This window comes from Sceloporus undulatus, chromosome 1 (assembly GCF_019175285.1).
Source record: "Sceloporus undulatus isolate JIND9_A2432 ecotype Alabama chromosome 1, SceUnd_v1.1, whole genome shotgun sequence".
Classification (NCBI taxonomy): domain Eukaryota; kingdom Metazoa; phylum Chordata; class Lepidosauria; order Squamata; family Phrynosomatidae; genus Sceloporus; species Sceloporus undulatus.
Genome location: NC_056522.1, coordinates 336,616,267 through 336,642,916, shown reverse-complemented (window position 1 = coordinate 336,642,916; position 26,650 = coordinate 336,616,267). Strand labels below are relative to the sequence as shown.

Below are 26,650 nucleotides of genomic sequence, written 5' to 3'. Positions count from 1 at the left end.
TTTGATTTCCTGCTAATTCTTCAGTCTCTACATTACTCCAGTTTCTGTGTACCATCTATAAAAAGCCATGTATGGAACTAATGCTTTCTTCTTTATAATTTTGTAAATCTGGCTCACAAAAATCCTGTGAAACATAACATCTTTAGAAAAGCCATTCAATAAAAACTCAGGGTCAGTGAGCTCCGCCCTGGAAACCTAAAGATCTGATAAGATTACTTGTATTATCCTCAACATCATTAGCTTTAATACCACTAGTGGTTAAACACAGATGAGCTTTTGAGATACTATTGTTACACTCTATCTGGTAACAGTGGGCATCCTATTGTGAGTTCACACCACTCTGCTTCTAAGCACTAGTCCTCTTTCTTACTATTATCCTCCAAAACAACAGACAAAAGAACATAAAGAAGCTTTTTTTCCCTGATGAAAGTAAGTGAAACAGCACATAAAACCAATATGAAAAATCTGGTGTTTCAACATACACTTAAAACAGATACCTGAACTATTGGGACAGAGAAACCAAAGAGAGCAGTTTAGTAATTGGTCATATTACCTAAAGAATTTTAAAATGTATATCTTTTATCACATTGATGGCAATCACAGAATAAAATCTTTATTAAAGATATATAAAATTTTGTACAAAATCTGTTAATCACTTATAGTTAGAGCTTGTTGAATATGTTATAGGGACTGTGTTTTTGCTAACAGCCCTTAAATCTTCATGTTTTCTGCCTGCTAGACTTCTATATGGTGTTGACACTAACAAATTGGTACAAATTTTGGATCCACATTTCATATAGTATTTGCTACAAGGAAAAAGTTGCTGCCAGGGCAAATTTGACCTTTTCTTTTCTTATATGAGTATCATGCTTTTGACTAATAACTGCTGAAATACAATATGTGGAAAACCACAGAACCTTAAAAAAACTGATATGTATTTGAATTTCAGGAGAATTTTAGTGCTGATTTTGGTTTTTCACAGTTCTTCTTCTTTTGCAAGAATCAAGATATAAATTGTTCCTAAGCCTGACTGGAGTTGGATAGAATTGTTCATAGAATCATAGAATTGTAGAGTTGGAAGAGACCACAAGGGCCATCCAGTCCAACCCCCTGCCATGCAGGAACTCTTAAAGAGAATTCTTGTTGTTGTTGTTGTTGTTGTTGTTGTTGTGTGCCTTCAAGTAATTTCTGACTTATGGTGACTACAAGGCAAACCTGTCATGGGATTTTCTTTGCAAGATTTGTTCAGAGGAGGTTTGCCATTGCCTTTCCCTGATGCTGAGTGTATGTCACTTGCTCAAGGTTACCAAATGAGTTTCATGGTCGGACTGGGAATTGAATCCTGATCTCCAGAGTCATAGTCTAAAACTGAAACCACCACACCATGCTAGCTCCTTTTGAATATACAATTGGCATCCACTGCTTGAAAATATTCCAAAAAATGTATAAAGTCCAAATAGCAAACCTTGATTTTCCATTTTATATAAGGCACACCATTATATATAATGGGAATTGAGCATCCATGGATTTGGTTATCCACCGGGTAACCCTAGTGCCCTCCAACACTTATTTCTTGATATTAAGTCTACTATTCTACTGCAAATTTTAAACAACTAATCTTGGTAGCTACTTCCTTTGTACTCAGTCACCTTGGGAGTAGCAACCAAGCAGCTGGCTGAGGTTTCTCAGCTGCTGCTCAACTGGCTGCTTGGTTGCTATTCTCCTTGCACCTGGTCAACCGCCGAGCAGCAACTAAGCAGCTGGCTGAGCAGTGACCAAGAAGCCTCTCACCCATTTCTCCCTTGTGGCATAGGCCAGTGTGGGCAAGGAGCTTCTTGGTCACTGCTCAATCAGCTTCTTGATTGCTGCTCCCAAGGTGACCAAGTGCAAAGAGAGAAGCTTCTCCTCTGGGAGGAAGGCTTTTCAATCCCTCTTTGTCAGGGGGCACAGCCAGTGTGTGTATAGTGGGTGTACAGATGCCACATGCTTTGGATTGGAGACCTCTTCTCTCAGCTTGTTCAATAAAAGAAAGCAAGAGCAGGCTGGAGCACACAAAGCTTAAGCAGCTGCTCATTTTGCCACTGCTTCTTCCCCACTGCCAAGTGATCTAACTCCTTGCTCCAGCCAGCCAGTCTGTCCCAAAACGGTGCTGCTCCAAGCAATAAAAATGATGCCTTGAGCCCAAGCCTCGCAAGTTTCCCGCAACTAGTGAAAGACATGGCTAAGAGAGTGAGCTCATGCAGGCAAGTGAAGAGTGGGAGGGGCCACCCCATGAAGTGAGGCTTCATGATGGTTTTAAAGAGAAGTTTAAAGCAACCCCCATCCCCAACATGGTGCTTTCTTGAGCACCAATACTTTAAATGAAGGCCCCCTGCTGCCTCCTTTTCCACTCACCGCCCCCCCTGGATCTTTCCACTGTCCTTGGGAGGGGCATACCACCCACTTTGGGAATCAGTGATCTAGACTAACATGATTTCCACTAAAACTATTATTATTAAACTTTAGCTATCGTTCTTTTCACTCCATAGTTATATAGTTATGGCTCCTGTGTTGAAAACATTCTTGTCAGAAGTGTCAGGTGCTTCAACAATAATTCCAAAAGGTGAATCAAGTGTGATAACATTTTCCCAAGTATTATAAGACAGATTTGATTCTGATGGCAGTTCATTGGTTTCCCTCATTAGCTAGAGGCCACTCATTAGACAGATCTCTTCTGGCTTATAACTGAGACAGCAAGCCTTATTTTCCCCCCTATGGAAAATCCTCTATGAAAAAAATGTATCAAACCATTTTTCCCTTAGCTTTTGGAGCAAATGTTTTGGTATATAGAAACTCCTGCAAAACAGGACCAACCAATCATGTTGTCATGGAGAGAAAATGTAAACCAGGGATGAGCAAAGTGTGGCTAGTGGGCTGCATGCTGTTTTGTAACCCCCCTGGCTTCCCAGAGGTCAATTAATTTTTTTGCCCCCAATGCTATCAAGCATGGGGACACTGTTGCCAGGAGTCCCCAAGCCATTTCAGGGCCAGAAGAGTCCTTTAAAATAAAAGGAAAGGGGGAAAAAGAAAGTAAAGAGGAAGCAATTTTTGCCCACATCCCCCCCCCCAATATCCTGGGCCTAAAATGGCCAGAGAAGGCTAAAAATATGTCACAGTATCTAGGGAGCGTGAGGTCACCAGGGGACAAAAATGTTTTTTGGGTGAAGTATGGAAGGTGTCACCATCCAAGGTCTCCTAGTGGGCTAATGTAACTCTCCTCCCATGAGATCCATGAGACAATGGAGAATATCACATGGAGGATAAGGACACGAGTAAAGCGGATTGCTCCCATTCTCATCCTGTCTCATTCTTGCAATCGGGGGAAAGATGATCACACCCCGCACACTTATCCCATTCTTCTCCCAATTGTGAAGTGCAATAGACCGTCATTTGGTTTTTGGGAGTTTCTGTTAATACCAAATAATGGGTCCATTACACTTCACGGACTGGAGAAGAACAGAGTAAGAGTGCGGGGTGGGATAATCTTTCCCCTGATTACACAAATGAGATGGGATAAGGACAGGAGCAATCTGCTTTGTTCCCATCCTTACCCTCTGTGTGGTAATCTCCATAGGCAGTGGCACCACAGGCAACACTTATTAGCATTGCCAGAAGAAGGCACAGTAAACCACCTCTGAATGTCTTTTACCACAAAACTGTATGATGAGACAATCCAAAAATAGTAAAAAGATTTTCCATACCTTGGCTCAGTCATTAATCAGAATGGAGACTGCAGTCAAGAAATCAGAAAAAACTAGAATTTGGAAGGGCAGCTATGAAGGAAATAGGCAAGGTTCTGAAGTTTTAAGATATGTCATTTAATTTTAAAGTTAGGATTGTCATGCCATCATATTTCTAATTTCTATGTAAGGTTGTGAAAGCTGGGCAGTAAAGAAAGATGAAAGGAAGAAAAAGGTAAAAAGTGGTGCTGGAAAACAGTTCTACAGATACCATGGACTGCTAAAAAGATAAATCAATGGGTCTTAGAGCAAACCAAGTCTGAACTCTCTCTAGAAGCCAAGATGACTAGACTGAGACTGTTGTACTTTGGACAGATTGTAAAAAGACAAGACTCACTAGAAAAGACAATAATGGTAGAAGGCAGTAGGAAAAGAGGAAAACCACATTAAAGATAAATAAACTCAATGAAGGATGCCACAGCATTGAGTCTGCAAGACCTGAGCAAGGTAGTTGATGACAGGGTTACTTGAAGGTCTCTCATTCATAGAGTTGCCATAAGTCAATGTTGATTTGACTGGCGATAACAACAAAGGTATCTCATTATGTTTCTCAAAAATATATCATCTAAGAAATTTTGGCTCAGCATAGGTTGCTGGTATTATTCCCCCCCCCCCCCCCCGAGTCTCCCAAATATTACATTTTAGATGGCCAACTGCAGATTAAGGTTTGTTTCTGCTGCATATATTCATAACACACCTAATCCTAAACCCTGTATGAGGAAGGGCAATGTTGCATCCAACTTCAGGAAAGAGTTTGGCCAAAACCTGTCCTTCTCTTTCCCAAAGATCTTCTTTCCTAATGAAAAAGGCTTCCATTTCTCTGTCTTGTTCTCAGGACATTTTAAAATTTATTGTGGTTATATTTCTGAGCTTACCATAGCACTGCAAGGTGATTGAAGGCATGCTGTCCCTCCTTCATTTCAACACTCTTTATCTTCCCTGGCTGCCCACACCTCCTCATCTGAAAAAACCCTGTGTGTGTGTGGGGGTATCTTACAGCTGAGATCCATTAAGATCTACTACTGTAGGGAAAGTTTTCTCCAGTGTACATATGTCATGGTCTAGAGACAAAAGCTGCACCTTCATCCCTGTTCCCTCCCTTGGTGGTAAAACACTCAGATGAGTAAGAATTAGGTCTAGCCCCATCCACTTTGCTTTGGCCATGCTTACTCTGTTCTTGGGTCCACTCTAGGCTCATGGTCCTGCACACCATCAGAATGCAGCCCACAAGAGATTTCCCAAATCAGAATTTGGCACATGGTTGAAATAGGTTTCCTCACCCTGTGTCAGGAACTGTTTGTGATGGAAGCACAAACTGAGCTATGGCTCCTTAAGAACATTAATCTTTAATGTGCCACAAGACTCTGTTGTTGAACTTTTGATATTTACCCACTTAATGTAGAATATTAGTGCCAAATATTGTTAGGACCATGAACCACATCTTTGGGGCAAATACCAGCTGGGGATGGGGAAATTCTGGTGAGAAACTGGCATACTGCCCCAACCTGGACTGAGAGCATAGAGTTTCAGAGCTATTTTTAGAAAAAAACTGGCAGCTTTAAGCACCGTTTTAAAACAGTTTAGTCATGTAACATGTTACATTTAGCCATTCAGGCTCTAAATGCAAGCTACTCTTACATTTGGCCATTAGAGCCACTGTCACACTATTCAATAGAGCAGACATATGTGTATAAATTTATCACTAGGAGGCCAGATGCTTAGGACAGGGATCTACAGAACTTTGGTCTTTCTTACCATATGCTTAACAGAAAAAAACAGAGAAGAAGAAGTTAGTTATACACAAAAGGAAGGGGGTAAGTTACTTGGCACATGTTAAGCCAGTGAAGAGAGGGGAACCTAAAAGAGACTAAAAGCTGAAATGGGAAAGGAGGAAGTAGGATATATTAGAATGTTAAAAGATTACTCTTGGCATCTATAGGCCCAGGAAGGCCCCTGCTTGGAAAATTATCAATCAGATAAGCTAACCTGTTTATCAAGCCTCCTTTTAAAGGCATAATGTTGGCCAAAGTCACTGAATAAAAAAAGAGCCCTCTTAGAGCCTCTTTTTTATATTCTTTGGAAAATTTAAGAAGTTCCACCCTGAACAGTTCTAGAGAGAGTTGTGGGTAGTATTATTTCTTTCCAGTCTGGGGCATAGTTCAAAGATGAAAAAACTTACCCTTCCACTCTAGTTGCTGGAGCTATTGAAGCCAAATGGAACTCAGTAGCACTATGTTTTCTGGAGATCCCAATAATTTAAACCACACATGTGGTTTATAATGATGGGGTCTTTCCTACTCTAACCAGAAGATCCCAGTACAAATATATACTTATATTGCATATATTTACAATGCTGCTGCTACCTGTATTTTAGGAAATGGACATGAAATTAGAACTTCAAAACATACTGCAGCTGCCTTCCGTTTTTGCGGGGGATGCATTCTGTTCCCCGTGAAAACAGAAATTCACCAATATTCAAGCCCCATTGGCTTGCATGCTTGTGAGTGAGCACAGGTGCATGCCCCATTTAGTCCCCCTTGATTTGCCCCCTACAGATATGTGAGGGGTGCAGATTTCAAATCTGTGAAAACAAAGAGGAGGCTGTAATTTGTTTTAAATTTAATTGAGTCTCCATAAGTATTTACTATTGTGAAAAGGACAAGCAACACACAATGTTAAACAGACAGACCAATCATTTATAGTTTTTCCCAACCTAGTGTTCTCTAGATTGCTTTGGACTCTGACTCCAATCACCCAAAAACATGGTGGCCATGTTCCATATTGATCTCCTGGATGACATTGGATTGGGATATGAAAAATAGAACTCTACAGAAATGAACTTTCTCATGCCCTCCTCCCTGTTGAAATTTCCAGAGGAATAGTTGAGCAAGCATGCAGCAGTAAAAACAATATAATCTCTTGTGAAACTATAAAGACTAATAAATTTATTTTTTTTAAGTCTCCATGCTCTGCAGCCCACTTTATCAGAAGCATGGCATATAGCCCCACTGAGCAGACATTTATACACAAGCAAGCAGCAGTGAGGCATGAGAAATGTAATAGATATGCAAAACATGCTTTCACGTTGATGAAAGTTAGACTTTAATCGTGGGCATTAAGAATAAGTCAAAAGTCACTGGGAGTTGATGAGAACATCCAATAACTGACAAACAGAGTAATGTATACAGTGATGGTGGGGGAAGCATTTGTTCAAAGTATAACAGAAGAGTTTAGCCTTATAGAAATAATGTGTAGAAATAATTTGGAAATGTTATGGTGCAACTGCAGATGGGGGGATGCTCTGTGGAAAAGATGACTGCTGTGTAGCCAGCAAAATAATTAAAGACAAATGAAACTAGATAAGTCTAAGTATCAGGAAATGGAAGTATAAAATGTTCAAAATTCTGAACAGGTTAGGCCTCATCTGGAGTACTGTATACAGTTCTGGGTGGTGCCTCATTTTAAGAAGGCCATAGACAAGGTGGAACAGGTTCAGAGAAGGGTAATAGGGGCCAAAACGCACTGCAAAAATAATCCAGTTTAAGACTGCTTTAACTGCCCTGGCTCAATGGTAGGAAATTCTGGGGACTGTAGTTTTGTGAGACATTCAGCTTTCTGTCAGAGAGCTCTGGTGCAGGGATGTAGCCAGGGGGGGGGGGATCTGGGGGTCCGGACCCCCCCCCTTCCATTAGAAAAATGAATGGTGTGTGCTGCTGCGCCGCCGCACTCAAGCCCCATTATAATGGTGACACTTAGTCTGGACCCCCCCTTCCTAAAATCCTAGCTACGTCCCTGTCTGGTGCCAAAATAAACTACAGTTCTCAGGATTCCTAGCAATGAACAAGGGCAGTTAAAGTGGTCTCAAACTGGATTATTCTTGCAATGTGTTTTGGATGATAAGAGGCGAGGCTGAAAGAGCTGGGTTTGTTCAGCTTGGTGAAAAGAAGACTGAGGGGTGACATGATTGCCCTCTTTAAATACCTCAAGGGCTGTCACAGAGAGGAGAGGAGAGGGCAAGTCTATTCTTTGCTGCCTCAGAGAGTAGGACCAGATCTAATGGTTGGAAGTTACAGGAGAGCCGATTCCAATTGAACATTAGAAGGAACTTGTTGACAGCAAGAGCAGTTCTGCAATAGAACCAATTGCCTAGAGGAGTGGTAGGAGCTCCTTCTCTGGACATCTTCAAAAAGAGAACGGACAGCTGTTATACATGAGGCCCCTTCCATTTTATGATTCTATGATTCTAAATACAATTAAATCTGAAGTGCATCATATCAAGTGCCCAACATCTAATGGTAATTACTTTTATTGAGAGTAATCATGCCATTTTAAAAAAAATTAAAGCTAAAGTCATATATTGTAACAGCAGGAAGACTTGTAGGCTGCAGTTTGGTGTACTTTTTGTTTTGTTTACAGGATGGATTATTCTAACACAGCCTTTGCACATCTTCCAGGTTTTTATGATTTGCATTAATCATCACCTAGGGAATACAGTGGTTAAAAAATTAGAATAGTTAAACAGACAAGACTATAACGTCTAACTGTTATGCAAAATATTCTTTCAATAATCAGGAAGAATGATACCATGTCCTGAATCACAATACAAAGAAGAAACTTGCCTGACTTCATTTGCAGCCAACTTTTTCTTGGCTCAGGGGACCAAGATAGATTCCTTTTAATATCCCACCATCTTTATTTTGAATCCTATTTAGTACAGACTAGAGTAGATCCACTGAATCAGTGACATTTACCTATATGTTGAGTCTTCAATCCAGAATTGCTTCAGTGTGCCTACTCTAGCTGGAATTAGCAAAAGAAGCTAGGCCATTCTTATCTGGACAAAAACACAACTTAAGAAAAGATTCTCAAATTGCTTTTCACAGGTGTATGAGCTCCATTCAGACATCCTACAAAAAGGAACAGTCAAGTTTGTCTGTACTTGGACCCAAACAGGAGATATTAAGCCTGTTTTGATCAGGGCCAGATTACTGAAAACTACCATAGTCCTGGTGTCAGATTTTCCTCACTGAGTGTTGGGTGCAGTCTACTAACATTTCCCCTGAACACATACCAGATAAAGAGGCCCTTCTCAGAAGCCAGGGCAGGGCATATGATCTTTTAAATACAATGTCAGAGATCTATTAAGCTCTGATTTTGTGTTCTGAATCTTAGGTCATCTAATTATTTGATCAATAACCAGAGAAAAGATTGAGCAATAATCAGCAATAATCAGGTAGCTAATGAAATGGGTGGTGGTGGTGGGGAGGAACACCTGCTGTCCTGACAGAAATCTTCCATCACTGAACTGCCGTTTTTTGATCCTGTATGCGACAACAGTTTTGAACCAGTGCTGGTTCCAGGTTTAAAGGGTCCCTTGTAAAGACATAAAATCCTACTGTCATGATATGCCAGGGACAGTCCCAGTTAATCTTCTGCCATTTCACTTTTTCATCTTAAAATACCCATTTCTCTTTCTTCATCCAACTTTCTCCCATATCCTCAACTTACTTCAGTTGCTGCATCCAGAGTTCAAAATACAGAAGTAGTTTCCATTCTGTTAACTCAGTAGGAAGGAAAAGATAACAGGAGTCAGAATCTTGTCCTTCCCAGAAAGCTCAAGCAAAAGCAATCAGTTGCAGCCTTTCCTAGCTTATGTGGTCTTCCTAATTAATAACATTTGCCATCTGAACCACATTCTGATGTTTCTTGGCTGCTCTGATATTGCTTGATCACAAAAATGTGTCCTGGTTTTCATCTGCAAAATGCTAGAAGATAGATTAAATGTCTTTCCTAAGCCCCTTCTTCTTCTCTTAGTAGGCCAACCTACTTGGTGATGACAGCAAACACAGTGTTGTTATGGGCTCTTGGCAGTTAGATCTGAAACCTGCCACACTACCCAGAATACTCTACAAATATTGTCATTATTGGACACTTGAGGGAGCTTAAATGGGTGGGAGAAAAGGTTTTTTTAAAAGGTAGGCAGCAATACTGGGCAATGTTGGTCTGTTGAGGATGCTGTCTAGCATGGTTGCAAAGCAAATATGCATGCATTTTCTGACTACTGTCTATAATAAAAGAGAAAATGAACAAATGATTGCTTTTTATTTATAACAATAGATTCAAATTAATATACATTTTTTATAAAACAATTGAAGACTAAAACAAGAATAGTTTATAAGAACAAATGTTAATCTTAAAATAATCATTAATGGAATTTTTGAATTATGTCAAGATCCTTTCAAATGATTCTCAGTTTAATTTATCCTCTTATAAATGAACATAATTTAATTTGCTCCCTTATAAACAAACTAACCCTTCAGGGTAAAATGGCATGTGTTTGGAAGCCATTCCTTAATTGTTAGAGTCTTGGAGTTATGTCATTAGGTAACTAGTCAAATCTTAACTGCTGTTAATAAGTTCCATATTAGTTTGAAATATTCAGTTCAAATGCCATCTCCCAAATATCCCAGTGAAATATACAAAGATTTGTGCTGGAAAGGACAACCAGTCATATGTGAAATCATTTCTTTCTCAGGCAGTTGCAAAACAGATTGGTCTAGTGCTGTGTTTTTTGAACTTGGGATATGCAGTCCTAATACAGAACAAAACAACTTCCAGTGGTCAAGTCTCATAAATATAATGACATAGTAAAATGGCAACCCTTATATAAAATGGTAAAATCAAGGTTTGCTTTTGGAAATCTATATATTTTTGGAATATTTTCAATTTGTGGATGTTTGAATCCATCAATAAAGAATCCATAGATATGGTTGACCAACTGTATTTGTTTAAAACAATATGTTTAGGATTCTCTCTTTATAGAGTATGGAAATGCACTCAAGGATAAAAATGGATGTGTTACATTGAAATGTAAATCATTTTTTCTATACATTTTTTCAGTTTCCAGCAATAAAAGTGCAATAGAAAAAACATTTTTTTCCACTGAACAGATTTTAAAGAACAGAAATTACATTACCTATAATAAATACGAAGGGTCTGAAGCTCTTCTTCTAGGTCTTTATACTGCTGAACAACAGCTTCTCTCTCTTGTTGCATAGACAGCAATTTTTCCTGCAAATATATATTGTTGGTGAGCTTTTTTTTTTCCTTTCTCACCCTTCCAAACCAATAGAAAAAGTGATTTACTTTCTTTTAATAAAAATTTTATTGATTAAAACAGACGTCTCATATCATACCACATACATCATCAGTTACAAAATGTCCAATATATAATAAAATAATAGTTTTATCCTATCATAACATTAACCATGCTTTCTTTACTATCTTCTATAAATCTTCTTATGTCGTTAAATCTCAACAATAAGGCTTTCCACATATTCTATGATCCAACTCAATTCCCATTTCCATTCTCTTCCCCTTCTTTCACCAATCATTCTACTGTTATTTCCTGCTTCCTTACTCCTTCTATCTGCTAACTTCTACTCAGTATAATTTCCATCTTCATTTCCATTCTTCATTATTCTTTCTACCCACTCTTTCCTTCTAAATAACTTACTCATACCTTCTATCAACTATCCCCCATTCATATTAACTTCCTTCTCAACTTCCAACAGTTGTGAATTACTTTCTGAATGAAGTTAAATGTGCTATATTTAAATAAGAAACACTATAATTCTAGACATGTTCACTAAAAGTCCCACTGTGTGCAACAAAGCATGCATTCAGGTAAGTATACATTGAGTTCAAGTTTAAGAACATGTCCAATACCAACAAATAACAAATGCATCAGATTAAAATTTACTTCATCCAGCCTTCAGGCCCATGTTTCCCACAGTGTCACTAAGCAAACTTTAGGATCTGTGTGAAAAAAAACCACAGCATGTGGACTACAGTGCAGCACAAAGCCATTTTTATGGGCCTCCTTAGGGCCCTCATAGTCCTACCAATTTGGGTTTTTTTCAAGCCTCATTTTTGTTGTTATGTGCTATCAAGATGGCTTTGATCTATGGTGGCCTTATTAATATAGCTCCAAGAGACGGTGTTTTAACAGCCCTGCTTGGATCTTGCAAATTCAGTGCATTGGCTTTCTTTTTCTTTTCTTTTTTTTCGTCATTACCCCTATAATTCCATTTTCCCTTCTGCCTTCAACATTGTTGATCATGAATGTTTCCAACACCTTCTCCTGGACAGCTTATTACTTTTGCAGGTATTTTTGACCTGTTGCAGACATTTCTCCCTGTCAATTTCTATTTTTAAAAAATGATATGTCTCTCTCTCTCTGGCTTTGCTTCGCGAACGAAGATTCAGGAAGGACCCATCCCGCGCTTTGTACAAGCGTGTTGGTGACTAAAAAGGCCAATTCGGGATAAAGAGGTTCGGTTGCAGAAAGCACAGCAGAAAGTCTCCTTGGGTGATGTTTCCAGGTTGCGATTCTTTCTGCGTTGTCATTTCTCTTCGAGGCTCGTTTGGCGTGAGCTTTCGAAGAAGGCTGCAGCGTCATGGATAGTGCATCTCCATGCCTCCCGATGTGAGGCCAGGGAGGACCATTGTTGGTGATCTATCTGGCCAAGCCTGAGATGTTGTTTCAGGGAGTCCTTATCTCTTCTTTGGGGCGCCCCTCCTATGCTGAACCGTGGCGAGTTAACCGTAGAATACTATTTTGGGGAGGCGATGGTCCTTCATCCTAGAAACATGTCCTGCCCAGCGCAGCTGCGTCCTCAATAGCATGGCCTCAATGCTGGTGATCCCTGCTTGCTCAAGGACAGCAACATTTGTCACATAGTCAGTCCAGTGTATATTTAGAATTGTGCGTAAACAGCGCTGATATGTAGATAAATGATATGTAGAGCCCTAAAAAAAAGATGGTAAGAGGAGAGGCCTAAAATGTGTCAAAAATGGTCACCAGAACACCTTCCCAAAGCTACTGGCCTTTTGGAGGCCAAAAACATTTTGGAGGGTGGAGGAACATGAGGCAAAGATGTGCAATATGGATCACCAAGGCTCATTAGAGGCCAATGTGGCTCCCAAATCCTGGCAGCTTCTAAGAAGTTGGCAAGTAGGATATAATCACAATGGACCTTTTCCATTCTATCTTCTGCAATTCAGAAGTTGCGTGTAGCAGTCATGATCATCATTTATAGATCTAGTTTCTATGACAATTCCACATAGCTTCTCTTTTAAATATAAGAGAAGCACTTGCAAATAAATGTTCAGTCATAACATTTTGTCATATGTTGAATAGTAGTCCCATCACAGTTAATGGGACAAATTATTCATAACTAATTAAAGAGATATTGCTTTCAGTCCATTGATTTTAGTTTAGTCTAACCCGAGGTGTGCCTAAATCTGGATACATGCTGTATTTTGTAGTTTCATTATAATTTCTAATCTATGTATATTTTCTCAACTTCTCAATTTTTTATGTCAGAAAGTCCACAAGGGAGCTGACAGTAATAAAAATGCAATACAAAATATTAAAGTCATAACTTTAATCAAAACAACTTAAAATCAACAGTAATTACATCAGGAAAAAAAAGAGAAGCAATCATCACAGAGCCAAACTAGAATATAAGATACTGCCTCTTAAAATGGAATAGTATTATGCAAGGAATGAGGAACAACCCTTACGAGGAAGACACTTCCACAGGATTGGTGTCACTGCTGAGTTTACTTTTCCATACTTCTTATGGAAAGATATTAGACAGAGGTGCCTCTGAGGAAGAGTTTAATGTTCAATTAGATTCATCTGAGAGAAAGAAAGCCATCAAGTATCTAGGACACAGCCACATGAAGTTACTTTTTAAATGTGGCAATTCACAATTCATATCAATGGAAGTTTCCAAACAGTTTTAAAATGCACAGCCACCCAGAACATATTACAGCAGTCTAGTCAAGCTGATCAAGCTTTTCTGGCTCCAGCTTTCTTTCGGATCTCCCCCCCCCCCACCAAGCCTGAAATTTTTTTACTGCAGTTCCCAAAATTCTCCAGCCAGCATGGTCCATAGTCCAAAAATAACTTTCTCCTGTTCTGGACTTTTTAATTTCTCCTTTTTCAAACCAACAGAATGAACTTGTAATGCTCCTATGATCACATAAAAACATCCTATTACAGCTATGCATCATCACCCCATAAAGAAGTGAGAACAATAGGAATAAAGTGTATTCTTGTTGAAAACCAAGAGAACTCACTTCTCGTATGTTCATCAAAGAGTCTTGTGAAACCTTCTTGAAGAATCACAATTTTCATTTAGCATTGTCCTTTACAGACTGCAGCCTACTTAAGATGGAAGGCATCACCTTTAGCCACAAGAAATGGAACGCAATCAGTTTCATGAGGCATTTGATGAAATGAGTTGCAGCTGATGAAAGCTTACAACAAGTAAAATGGGTTAGCCTTTAAGGTGTCACAACACTCTTTGCTGTTTTCTCTGGGACAGACTTAACACTGGAACTTTCTGCAATACGTTGCTTAAAATTTCAGGTTCAATACCATTTGTTTTGGCTTTCTACTTTTAACTCTTTCCTTCTTATTTCATGTATTTCATCTTCTTGTTGGTGTAGTTAACTGCCATCAAGTCAACTTTGACTAATGGTGACCATATAAATGAGATACCTTCAAGTCACCCTATCATCAACTGCCCCTGCTCAGGTCTTGCAGACTCAGTGGCTTCCTTGACTGAGTCTATCCATCAGGAATGCAGTCTTCCTCTTTTCCTACTGCCTTCTATCTTACCAAGCACTGTTATGTTTTCTAGTGAGTCATGTCTTCTCATGATGTGGCCAAAGTATGACAGTCTCAGCTAAGTCATCTTGGCTTCTTGGAAGTGTTTAGGGTTGGTTTGCTCTAGTACTCATTTATTTTTGATTTTTAGCAGTCCATAGTATCTAGAGCTCTCTTCCAAAACCATATTTCAATTGAGTTGATTTTGTTTCCATCAGCTGTCTTCACTACCCAGCTTTCACAAAATGCATTTCTTAGCCACTTTTTAGTACTCAAGTCTTTGAATAGGCAAACATCAGCTCCTAGAGTTAAACAATTAAACGTTTGTTTGTAGCCTCTGTTTTTAGGCTCAGAAATATAACCTATAAAACACAAGAATGTTAGGCAAACCAAACTATTTTATATAATTATACTGTACCATTGGTGAAACAACCTTCTTAAACATTGGGGGGAAGCATGCATGAATCAAAGTAGGTTGTTCAAGAAGCCAATAATTAACATCCTTGACAATTTTCAGTGTGCTGTGAAGTGCAATTGAAATGGTAGATGGGAGGAAATGTTTTCAGCAGACACACCCAGTCCCCAAGAGATTATCAGCTAGATTCTTTAGACCGGTATCACACCTGATACCCTTTTAGGAGGAAGGTCAGGAGACATAGGTCCTGACTCTCCTTTCACTTACACCCACATTCTGGCATTACTTCACAAGAAAAGCTTCTAGTTTACAACAATGTAAGAGAAAAGAGAATTGGCGTAAGTGGACTTAAAACAGTCAGCCGCAAGAGCAGGAAAATAATAACAATACTTGGCTTGAAGCTAATCTCCTCAGTATAATACGTAAAATGAGAGTGGAACACTGGTAAGACAGAGACAATAACAAACATTCCAATATGGGATTTAGGTGGATTCTACTTGTGTGTGTGTGAGTGTGAACATGTTTCTATTAAAATAATGTGCCTTGGTTGTATCACTTCAGATGGAATGGAAAGGGATGTCAAATACATTAATTAAAAGAGCAACACATAGAAAACCAGAAATTAAGAACCAGGCTAGGACAGAACTCTTCTCTTTATGTGTAGGATCCTCCCTGCCTTTTGGTGATATCATTATCTTAGTTACAGTATGAACTGGTATTGTCCAAACATGAGTTTTCCACCTTACTCGGGCAAGTTAAAAGAATCTTGAAGTGACTGTAGTATTGTGCAGTTTACTGAAAAATATGTTAGTAGACCTGGCATTTTAGGAAAGCTAAAGAGGAGGGTTGTTTACCTAGAATTGCAGTGCTGGAAAGAACCACAAGGATTATCCAGTTTAACCCCCACTCCCACCAAACTGAGACAGGAATCATTATACCTCAAGAATCTCTGACAATTGTTTATCTATGACCTTCTTTTAAAAGTCTGTTGACAGGTTTCTATGACTTAATCTTTCAGTTAGAAACCTTTGTTGAACATTTAATCTAATCTATGTTCTTAAAACACCACTGCCTTTCACCCTGCTTGCATAGGCAATAAATAACAATTGCTTTCTACCGTATTTATAGTAATGTTGAAAACTATTCTGTCTTCATAAAGTCTTTCCCTCGAGGTTCAGCATTAGGACTGTACCAAATCATAGAATCAAAAAATCATAGGCCTCATACAAACTGCCAAAATAAAGCTGCTTTGGGTCACTTTGGAGGTATGCTGTTTAAATGATGCATGCATCCTAAGAGTCCGGAAGCTGCACCAAAGCTGCGCTCCAGTCTTTAGGACTGGATCGTGGCTTTGACATGGCTTTCAGACTCTTAAGATGCATGCATCATTTAAACAGCATACCTCCAATGTGACCCAAAGCAGCTTTATTTTGTCCTGTCTGTATGGGGCCATAGAGTTGGAAGAGACCACAAGGGCCATGCAGTCCAACCCCATTCTGCAATGCAGGAAATCTCAATCAAAGCATCCCCAACAGATGGCCATCCAGCCTCTGCTTAAAGACATCGAAGGAAGGAGAATTCACTACACTCCTAATAGTGGACAATCAGGGACGGAGCCAAGGGGGGATGTTCTTGGGGTCTGGACCCCCCCTTCCATTAGAAAAATGAATGGTGTGTGCTGCTGTGCTGCCGCACCCAAGCCCCATGATAATGGTGGCACTTAGTCTGGACCCCCCCCTCCTAAAATCCTAGCTACGTCCCTGGGATAATTATGGCAACCCTATGGAGTTTGTTCCACTGTCAAACAGCCCTTACTGTCAGGATGTTCCTCCTAATGTTGAGGTGGAATCTCTTTTCCTGGAGCTTGCATCCATTGCTCTGGGTCCTAGTCTCTGGAGCAGCAGAAATCTAGCTTGCTCCCTCCTCAATATGACATCCCTTCAAGTATTTAAACAGGACTATCGTATCACCCCTTAATCTTCTCTTCTCCAGGCTAAACATCTCCAGCTCCCTAATTCGTTCCTCATAGGGCATGGTTTCCAGACCCTTCACCATTTTAGTCGCCCTCCTTTAGACATGCTCCAGTTTCTCAATATCCTTTTTAAATTGTGGGGCCTGAACAGAGCAGAATAGAGTAGTACTATTATTTCCCTTGATCTAGATAGACACTATACTTCTATTGATGCAGCCTACAATCGCATTGGCCTTGTTAGCTGCCGCATCGCACTGTTGACTCATGTTCAATTTGTGGTCTACTTGGACTCCTAGATCCCTTTCACGCATACTTTCATTCAGCCAGGTGTCCCCCATCCTATATCTGTGCATTTCATTTTTCCGCCCTAAGTGCAGTACCTTAAATTTCTCCGTGTTGAAATTCATTTTGTTAGCTTTGGCCCAGCTTTCTAATCTATCAAGGTCATTTTGAATTTTGATCCTGTCATCTGGAGTATTAGCCACTCCTCCTAGTTTGGTGTCATCTGCAAATTTGCTAAGTATACCCCCAATTCTGTCATCCAAGTTATTGATAAAGCTGTTGAATAGCACTGGGCCCAGGACAGAGCGCTGTGGGACTCCCCTGGTCACTTCTCTCCAGGATGAAAAGGAGCCATTGTTGAGCACCCTTTGCGTTCGGTTGGTCAACCAATTACAAATCCATGTAACAGTTACTTTGTCTAGCCCACATTTCTTGTTTGCAAGAATGTCATGGGAAACCCTGTCAAAGGCCTTACTGAAATCAAGATATACTATATCCACAGCATTCCCTTCATCTACCAAGCTGTTAATTTTATATATATATAAAAAAAAGAGATTAGATTTGTCTGGCATGACTTGTGATTATGGCATTGCCTTCTAGATGTTCACACACTCTCTGTTTAATGATCTGCTCTAGAATCTTTCCTGGTATTGATGTCAGACTAACTGGATGATAATTGTTGGGATCCTCTTTTTCCCCCTTTTTGAAGATCAGTGTTTGCCCTCCTCCAGTCTGCTGGGGCATCTCCTCTTCTCCAAGAGTTCTCAAAGATTATTGCCAATGGCTCCAATATTACATTAGCCAGTTCTTTTAATATTCTTGGATGTAGTTCATCTGGTCCTGGAGACTTATATTCATTTACATTAATAAGGTATTCCTATACTATCTTCTTACTTATTCTGTGCTGAAATTCCCCTAATCTGTCCTCAGCTCCATTATCCTCAGGTTGAGCACCTTTTTCCTTTTCTGAGAAGACTGAAGCAAAGAAGGTGTTGAGTAATTCTGCCTTTTCTCTGTCCTCTGTTAGCATTTTGCTGTCTTCTCCAAGCAGTGGCCCTACTATTTCCTTCGTCTTCCTTTTGCTGTGGACATATCCAAAAAAGCCCTTTTTGTTGTTCTTAACCTCTCTAGCAAGCCTGAGTTCATTTTGCGCTTTAGCTTTTCTGACTTTACCCCTACATGTGCTTGCTATTTGTTTGAATTCCCATTTGGTGATTTCCCCATTTTTCCATTTCTTATACATGTTCCATTTAAAACTTAGCTTAATTGAAAGTTCCTTAGGCATCCATCCTGGTTTCTTGAAACATCTCCTCTTTTTCTTCCGCATTGGAACTGTTTGAAATTGTGCCTTCAGTATCTCCCTTTTAGGAAACTCCTATCCATCTTGAATTCTCTTCTCTTTTAGTATTCCTGACCATGGGATCACCCTCAGTATTTCTCTAAGTTTACTAAAATCAGCTTTCCTAAAGTCTAGAATGCATGTCTGACTATGCCTGGCTTCTCCTTTGCATTGTATAACAAAATCCAGGACAACATGATCACTCCCACCTAAGGATACCACCACTTGCCCTCCATTAACTAGGTCATCCCTGTTGGTTAAGATCAGATCCAAAATAGCTGATCCTCTTGTTGCCTCTTCCACCTTTTGGACAATAAAATTGTCTCCAAGGCAAGTGTGGAATTTGCTAGACCTTGAGGATTTGGCTGAGTTTGAATTCCAGCAAATATTAGGATAGTTGAAGTCACCCATCACTACTACATCTCTCCTTTCTGAGTGTGTGGTCATCTGTTCTAGAAAGGCATCATCCAATCCCTCCGTCTGACTTGGGGGTCTGTAGTAGACTCCCACAATAACATCCCTGTTGTTTCCCTCCTCTTTAATTTTTATCCAGATGTTCTCCACCTGGCTTCCGGGATCAATGTCCTGAATCTCTTCACTTGTGTAAATGTCCATGGCATATAATATTATTCCTCCTCCTTTCCTGTTTGGCCTATTTCTCTTGAAAAGGTTATACCCTTGTATTCCTACATTCCAATCATGAGACTCATCCCACCAGGTTTCAGTAATGTCTATTATATCATATTTGATTTGTTGTGCAGTTTTGATTTGGGTGCTCCAACACATTGATGGAAGTGTGTTGATATAACACTTTGATTTTGTGATTTTTTTATCATTCGTGTGTGCTCTTGCTTGATCCACCATTAACTCGGTTCAACGCAATTCTGCCTGCAAAGCAGAGCTCAGTGCTATGCAATACCCCTTGTGTCTGCAAAGTACAGCTCAGCTCCAGATAACCTCTTCTGTGTTAAAGCACCTAACTTTAAATATCTCTGCAGGTTATTTAAAGTCATTGGCGGGTACAGCCGCCGCTTTGCAGCGGTCTGGCGCCGCCGCCAGAAGGTCCGCGGGGGAGCCGGAGCCTTCAAACGGCCCGACTCCCGCGCGGACCGAAAAAAAGTCCAAAATGGAGCTTCTTTCTGCGTCGCGTTTGCGACGTAGCGAGGCGCCAGGGGCGCGCTCGCTACGTCAGCAGCGCGTGACGCGTCTGGACGCTGTGCGTCCGATCGTAAAGTGGCGCCGGCCATGTAAAAGGCCGGCGCCATCTTGTACGGACGGAGTCCGTACGAGGCCAGGGCGTCTAAAAGAGACGCCCCTTTTTTAAAATGGGACGTCCTCCGGACGTCCAAAGGGCCGTCTAGAAAGCCCCTGGGTTTTATTAAATACTCTCCTATCGCTAGCCACTGATGGTAAAACAGCAGGAGAAGCTTGTCAGTGGGATGGAGAACACTTGTGAGCTACGTTCCCAATCCCGCTGTAATGGCACTGATGAAGTTATGCTGAGGTGAGATCTGAAGCTCACATTTAACCCATTAGCATGATGGGAACTGTGGTTCTTCCAGATGTTTGCTGCATTGGAACTCCCAGTAGTATAGTCAATGATGTGAATGCTAGGAGCTGCAGTTCAACCTATTCCCACTTTGTATTAGATCTATTATTTTCATGGTGAATATCAATGTGATTCATCTTTAAAGGGAAAGGTCATTTCCATATTATGATTTTTATTCATGGGATGAGCAAGCATACATTGTTTCAATACATATGTATCTTCTTTCCAATTGAGAATTATTATTATTATTTTCTTTAGTAGTGGGTCTTTTGACCTACAGTCTTCCCAACAACCATTCAGGAAACATTTTTAGGGAGGACTTTCCATAAGGTACTTCCCCACCCCAACATTCTTCTTTTTAGTACATATTTTAATTTTTAAAATGTTATTGATAGCATAATTACATTTTAATCATACTTGTAAGTTTTTATCTACATAGTTGTTTGTTTTAAATTGTAAGCTACCTAAAGTCTCATTTTGTGGAGGAAAGGTGGAATATAAATAAAGTGAATGAATGAATGAATTCCCATTAGAGTGACTGAGGAGGAGCCTTCCATATGATGCCTTAAGCAGTCTACCAATGCTTTTTGGCCACAAATGTCAATAAGATTGGGTGTGGGGTAGAAAACATTTACTGCATATTAGTCAATTGTATGCACTCATTTCCTTTGGAAGAACATGATGCATAACTAACTCATACTACTGCAGCAGATTTTACAACAGTCAATGAAGTAACATAAAGAGCACTGGTAGAACACACTAGTTCCTGGCAGTCAACAACCAGCAATGCAATTGTTCACTTATTCTATATAATAGCCACCTGTAAGAATGAATTACTTTAAGAATGTGAGAAGATCCCTGATGGATCTGGCCAAGGGGCCACATGGACCAATAACGTCTTGCCATCTATAGCCAGCCAGCCTTGCTCCAGTACCTCATTATCAACAGCAGTCAGCAGATAACATATCTCAATTTTCTATAGAATTATTATAACATCATTATTACAGCATGTCATTAAATAACCCTTATCTTTATTCTTAATCAAAGTATCTTCATGTGCTCACAGAAATATGTCTAAGCTTGTAAATTCTGTTATACTAAAATTGACAGGTGTCTAGCTCTTGGATTAAGCACAGTTAGGATCAACGCCTCGTGACAGCAAAAATTCCTGTTAGAGTTCCATTTACCAAATTCTTTACACTTAAAAAAAAGATAGTGAACTAATGCCAATAAGCATGGACTAAATTACCATGTATAAACCCACAGTCTCTTAATAGGGAACTGTAAACTTTCCCCTTCCTGCCAGTGCCCTTCTGCAGTTGGAAACTTTGCCAGCGCTTATGTTTTTGTTTGTTTAAAGGATATCATCGGCTGTCACTGTGACTATCTTACCATTTACCACCTGAACACCTGCTGAACTGAACCTGCCATGCCAGGAACGTTAGGCAATCTTCGTTCAGTGAATGGCAAGCATTTGGGTACTATTTCCTCTGTTTAACCAAAAGACAATTGGAGAACTGACTGTACAGAGACATTTGCCAACTGAAATGTTATTGAAGCAAGTTTAATCAAGTAGTCTTAAGAAGCAAAGAGTGACTGTATACCTGGCAAAATATATTCAACATAATTTACCAGATTTGAGTACAAATTTGGTATAGTCTAACCAGTTAATATAAAGGAACAATAAATCATCCATAAAATGGCCTTCACTTTAACAGTACTTAGCCACATTGTTCATCTTGGGAAACAATTGGGAATTTCTGTAATTTTTGCCTATGTACTTAGCAAAAGATGAAAAACAAATGCTTAGTTACTGTACTTTTGTGAAAATTAGGCCTTATATTCAACAGCACTTCAGCAAGATTATTACATTATGGATATTTTCATTCTTGCAATCATCTACTGTATTACTGACTCCTCAGTGTACTCTTCAATCATTCATACCATTGGTAGTCCTGTTCTGATATCCATGGCCTTGAGGATGAACTGGGTCATAGCTGCTCCAAGTTTCTATTAACTTAGATAAGTTGTAAGTCAAAATAGAGACAATCATGACTGGCCAGTATGCACAGCTAGGTCTGCTTTTCCTTAGTTTTGCTGTACTTGGAAAATCACCCCTTTTGGAAGGGAAAATACTAAGGCAGGGAAGGGTTTAGCACCTCCAACCACACAATTCCCCACCCCAAATGTCTGCACTTTCCCAGAACTCTTTTATCTAGCTTTTGGCTACACAGCTCTTCTGTAATTCACATATAACTTGAACCGTATTTTACAGAGAATTTTATATGTGAATTATATTTATTTTACATGATGATAACTGTCATGAAGTACTAGGCTGGCCAATAGATGATTCACATTACCACTCCCTAATAATGACACAATTTATTCTGAGGAGCGGGTCAAAAATACGCACAAGTTATATAAAGACATGGGTACACACCATCTTCTTTTGAAACTGTGACTTTTAGTCATGTTGCTTTAGCGCATAGTGCTACCAACTTGTGGCTCTTGTGAAGAACTCCACAAAATGCTTTTGATCCATTTTGCCTTGTAAGTTAGCAAAGAAATGTTGCAATAAGAAACACTAACAAAGATCTGAAAATCTTAAGCTCTGGATTACCATATTGTGTTCTCCTGCCATTCAATGCATCAGACAAAGGCCATGGTGTTCAAAGTAAAAGGAAGAGAGAAAGGAAGGAAAAGAAAGAAAGGAAAAAAAAGAAAGAAAGAAACTGGTCACAGAAAGTGCAAAGTACAAAGTCAATAATATTCCTCCAGATCTTTACTCTTTTCACAGATTGGATGTTAAAAGAGTTGGGGCAATTAGGCTTTTGTTAATTACCAGCTGTTGAAACAGATGTGTTGACTGTCCTTATTAACCCACAGCTGGGACAGGAGAACAATTGATGCTCACTAAAACCAACAACCAGCTGTTTTGCAGTAATTATCTCCTATCAATAATACAGGTGACAAATGCAGTAAAGCTTCTTTCTGTGAGTTTCAATAATAAAAGCACAGTTACTAAATATATGCTCTTTGATTTTTAATTTAAATGTCAGACTCTACTATCTTCAATATTTGTACCAACACACCTTCTTGGATGGGCTGGATGTAAATCTTTTGGTAGGTACAGCAGTTAGCACACTGTATCCTTCACAAAGATTTATTTACTAGTACAGGATTAACAGACCATAACAGGTATGTATTAACCATGGATTGGTTTTATTATAGGTCTGACTGTGTTGGTCTGGAGAATAAGAACCAAAATTGGAAATACTGTCTCTTTTCTTCAATTACATGTGCAGCAGAATTCATGTTAGAAATTCAACAGAATTCTGATGAAGAAAGAGTCTGATATGTCTTGAATGTTTTCATAAGCTTAGATAGCTCCAACATCCAGTAATGTTCTTGCTGGTGTTGTGTGTCTTCAAGGCATTTCTGACTTATGGTGACCTATTACAGGTCCCCCTCCCCCCCCGAGAGGATTTGCCCTTGCCTCCCTCTGAGGCTGAGAGAGAGCAACCTGCCCAAGATCACTCAGTGAGTTTCCATAGCTGAATAGGAATTCAAATCCTGGTCTCAGTGTCCTAATCCATTATTCAAACCACTATACCATGCTAGCTCTCATTAGCCTAAATCAGTGGTGTTCAAAAACAGTGGGACAGGACTCCAGGGCGTGTGTGTGTGCGTGCACAAGTTGCTCAAGGAGGGCAGTAGACTTGGAGGCCCTGATCCCTCCTTCTCTTCTTTTTAAACTTTTTATGTGTGAAATTTACACATGTTGAGTTAAATATTGAATTTACTCAAATAAAACTGTTCTAATTTGAACAATGTTATTTCCTTATAAATGTTAAAATATGAATGTACTTGAATGTGTGCATGAAAATATGCACACTTAATAAGCAGAATATTTTTATTCATATACTATGTCGAGGGGGGGGGGCATGACATCCATATGTAGATAGAAAGGGGGTCCCAAGGATAAAAGGTTTGAATACCACCAGTCTAAATACTATTATTAGTCCCGACCCAAGTTGACCCATCAAATCAATGGGATTTATCAATGTGTTGACTCACCACTCAACAACTGATTATATAGGTCTACTGTAGTAGAAACTAACCAAAAGGATGCCAGCCATGATGGTACATTTTGCTTTCTCTTTGTGTTAAAAATAAACATAGATGAATTGCTTAATTACACAAATTAATTGTTTAATACCAGCCATATTATAAATGATTCTGCCCATTGTTTTTTTCCACTCATGTTTCTGCAGTGAGATTTTACCATAATTCAACATAACTGTGTCTACATTTAAAAAGTCAGTGAATTAATTCACAGCAGTTGAAAACGTCATTGTAGAATGTGAAATAAAATGATTATCCCCTTAGGCAACTGCTTCTTTTCTACTTCATATGTTTGTTTCAACTCTAGTTCCAAACTTTACTACTAATTAAGCACATTGATCATGTAATTTGTGTATTTTCCAACAGTCAGTATTTGACATGTATCCAAAACAGAAAGAATTAGAGGTTTCTGACTTCTTGATATGAAAAGAAAATGTTTAGCAATATAGACTTAAATTTTAAGACTAATCCAAAGGCAGAAAGGTTTTTCAACTGTACAAATGTTTTAAAAGAATTCCATATTATAATCCCGTGTAAAATTTTTGAGAAAGTTGACATTCATAGGAAAATGCTGATAAACCTAGATGAAATTTATGCATGTCCAAAAACAAACATGTCCCATTTACAGGATATGTATGTTTAGGTGACTGTCAGCAGGTGCTAGAATGTACTAGCACCCATCATTTATCTATATTTTCAGATCCTTACTCCTTTTGTATGAGATTAACTTTAAATGTAAATATCAACACTCATATTTAGGGTGTTCACTACATGCATCACTTTGCATTTTGTCTGGAGTACTAAAATGCTTTGAAATAACCAGAATATACCATACCGCATGACTACAGATTCTCATATAGTTATTTATTTACATTGGTTTCTCATCTTATTCCAAATGTTTTCTCTGTATAATACTTTATAATGCATTCAGGGGGGAAAAAGAGAAGAAAGGTAATGTAAAATAGAATTTTTGCTTCCCTTATAAGCAAAGCCATTCATCACAGTTCAACAAAGGACGCGTCTACAGGAATTTAAGTCTACCACTAATTAGTCCACACTTAAAGACACCATCTTATTGAAAACAAGGATTAAGGCAAGCTGAATATTCACCCTTTCATGTCCTTCTTTCCTTACATCTTCAGTAGAATCACCATAAAAAGCCTGTTCAGTCAACTTTTAAGGAGAGAAGTTTACAATAATCAAGGTTCTGTTCATTAAGAGGGACAATATCAATTAAGAGACATTATTGGGCAACAAAGAAATCAGAAATCCAACACACACAGCCCACACAATGTTCACAAGTGGATTTCTAACACTGTGTTGTGTTTTAAATTATCTACATAATTGCTATTTAGAGCTAAGCTCATTAGTATGTATATCAAAATCCTAAAGGAAACACACACCAATCATCAATTTATGAACGCAAATGAAAATGCTTCTTAAGGAATCACAACTTGAAATATCAATCTGTCCATGCATTATTATATTTTTAATATGCTTTAAATTATCATTTTGATAAAAGCCAAAGAAAACTAAAATGCACAATTTGTATCAACATTCTACTTTAAAAATACTATCTTATGCCATAATTCCACTCCTCTCTCATCATCAGCTTTAGGAAAAATTAATTAGTAACAACTGTCTGTGAATGCTGCAATAACAAATAGCCACCACCATCAATTTTTGTTGTGCCTTGTGCACAATAAATCCTGTTTTGTTGAAATTTGTACCTTGATATGAGTACAAGTAGATTCTATAAATTCTGTGCTGTGTTTGAAGCAAAACTGAAAATAATAAGCCTGACACTTCTAAGCAATGCATCCATCCAAAAAATACTACTTTGTGAATTCAAAGTAAGTGAATATTTTAACTATTCTTTTGTACATGTAATCTTGGTTGGCAAAGAATACCAAAGGAGTTATGGTCTACCTTTATCTTTTATTTCTTTGTGTTTCTTTTATTAGTTGTGATGTTGATGCACATTGTGTATCAGTGCAAAATTAGGGAGCAGTAGATGAGAAGTGAGAAATCCAGGGGAAAGGGGGACAGATTACTTTATAATCTTTCACTTACAATGTATTTCTGAAATCTTGTGGCTACTGCCAAATTCATTCTCTTACAGTTATAACTTCACAGATATCATTTTAAATGTTTTATTTGGAGTTTTGAAAACCCAGAAAAAATCTCAACAAGTGTAGCAGTGACATGGGTAATAGTGAAATGTACTGGATTTGCCTCCAGTGGCTGCTGGACGCAGTCTACATATATTTGCCTTAGCCAAACCTGTCGGGATGGGGGCAGACTCTTTTTAAGATGTTGAAAAACAAGGGTTAACATCATACACTGGGAGAAGATATTTTATTGTCTATCTTTGTGCTCCCCTTGTGTATGTTCACTGTGTTGTTGCTGCTGCTGCTTGTCTTCAAGTGGTTTCTGATTTATGATGACCCTAAGGTGCATCTATCATGGGTTTTTTGGACAATATTTGTTCAGATGGGTTTTGCCTTT

General features: G+C 38.9%; 1 protein-coding gene across 3 annotated transcripts in view; it reads right to left on the bottom strand.

Annotated features, from left to right (window-relative positions):
- Nucleotides 1-26,650, bottom strand: part of MIPOL1 (mirror-image polydactyly 1) — a 234,362-nt gene that overhangs the window by 74,785 nt on the left and 132,927 nt on the right. For all 3 annotated transcript variants that reach the window (XM_042438916.1, XM_042438906.1, XM_042438897.1), the window contains exon 9: nucleotides 10,756-10,850. In XM_042438916.1, the coding sequence (XP_042294850.1) occupies nucleotides 10,756-10,850 (95 nt within the window). The remainder of the gene's footprint in view (nucleotides 1-10,755; nucleotides 10,851-26,650) is intronic.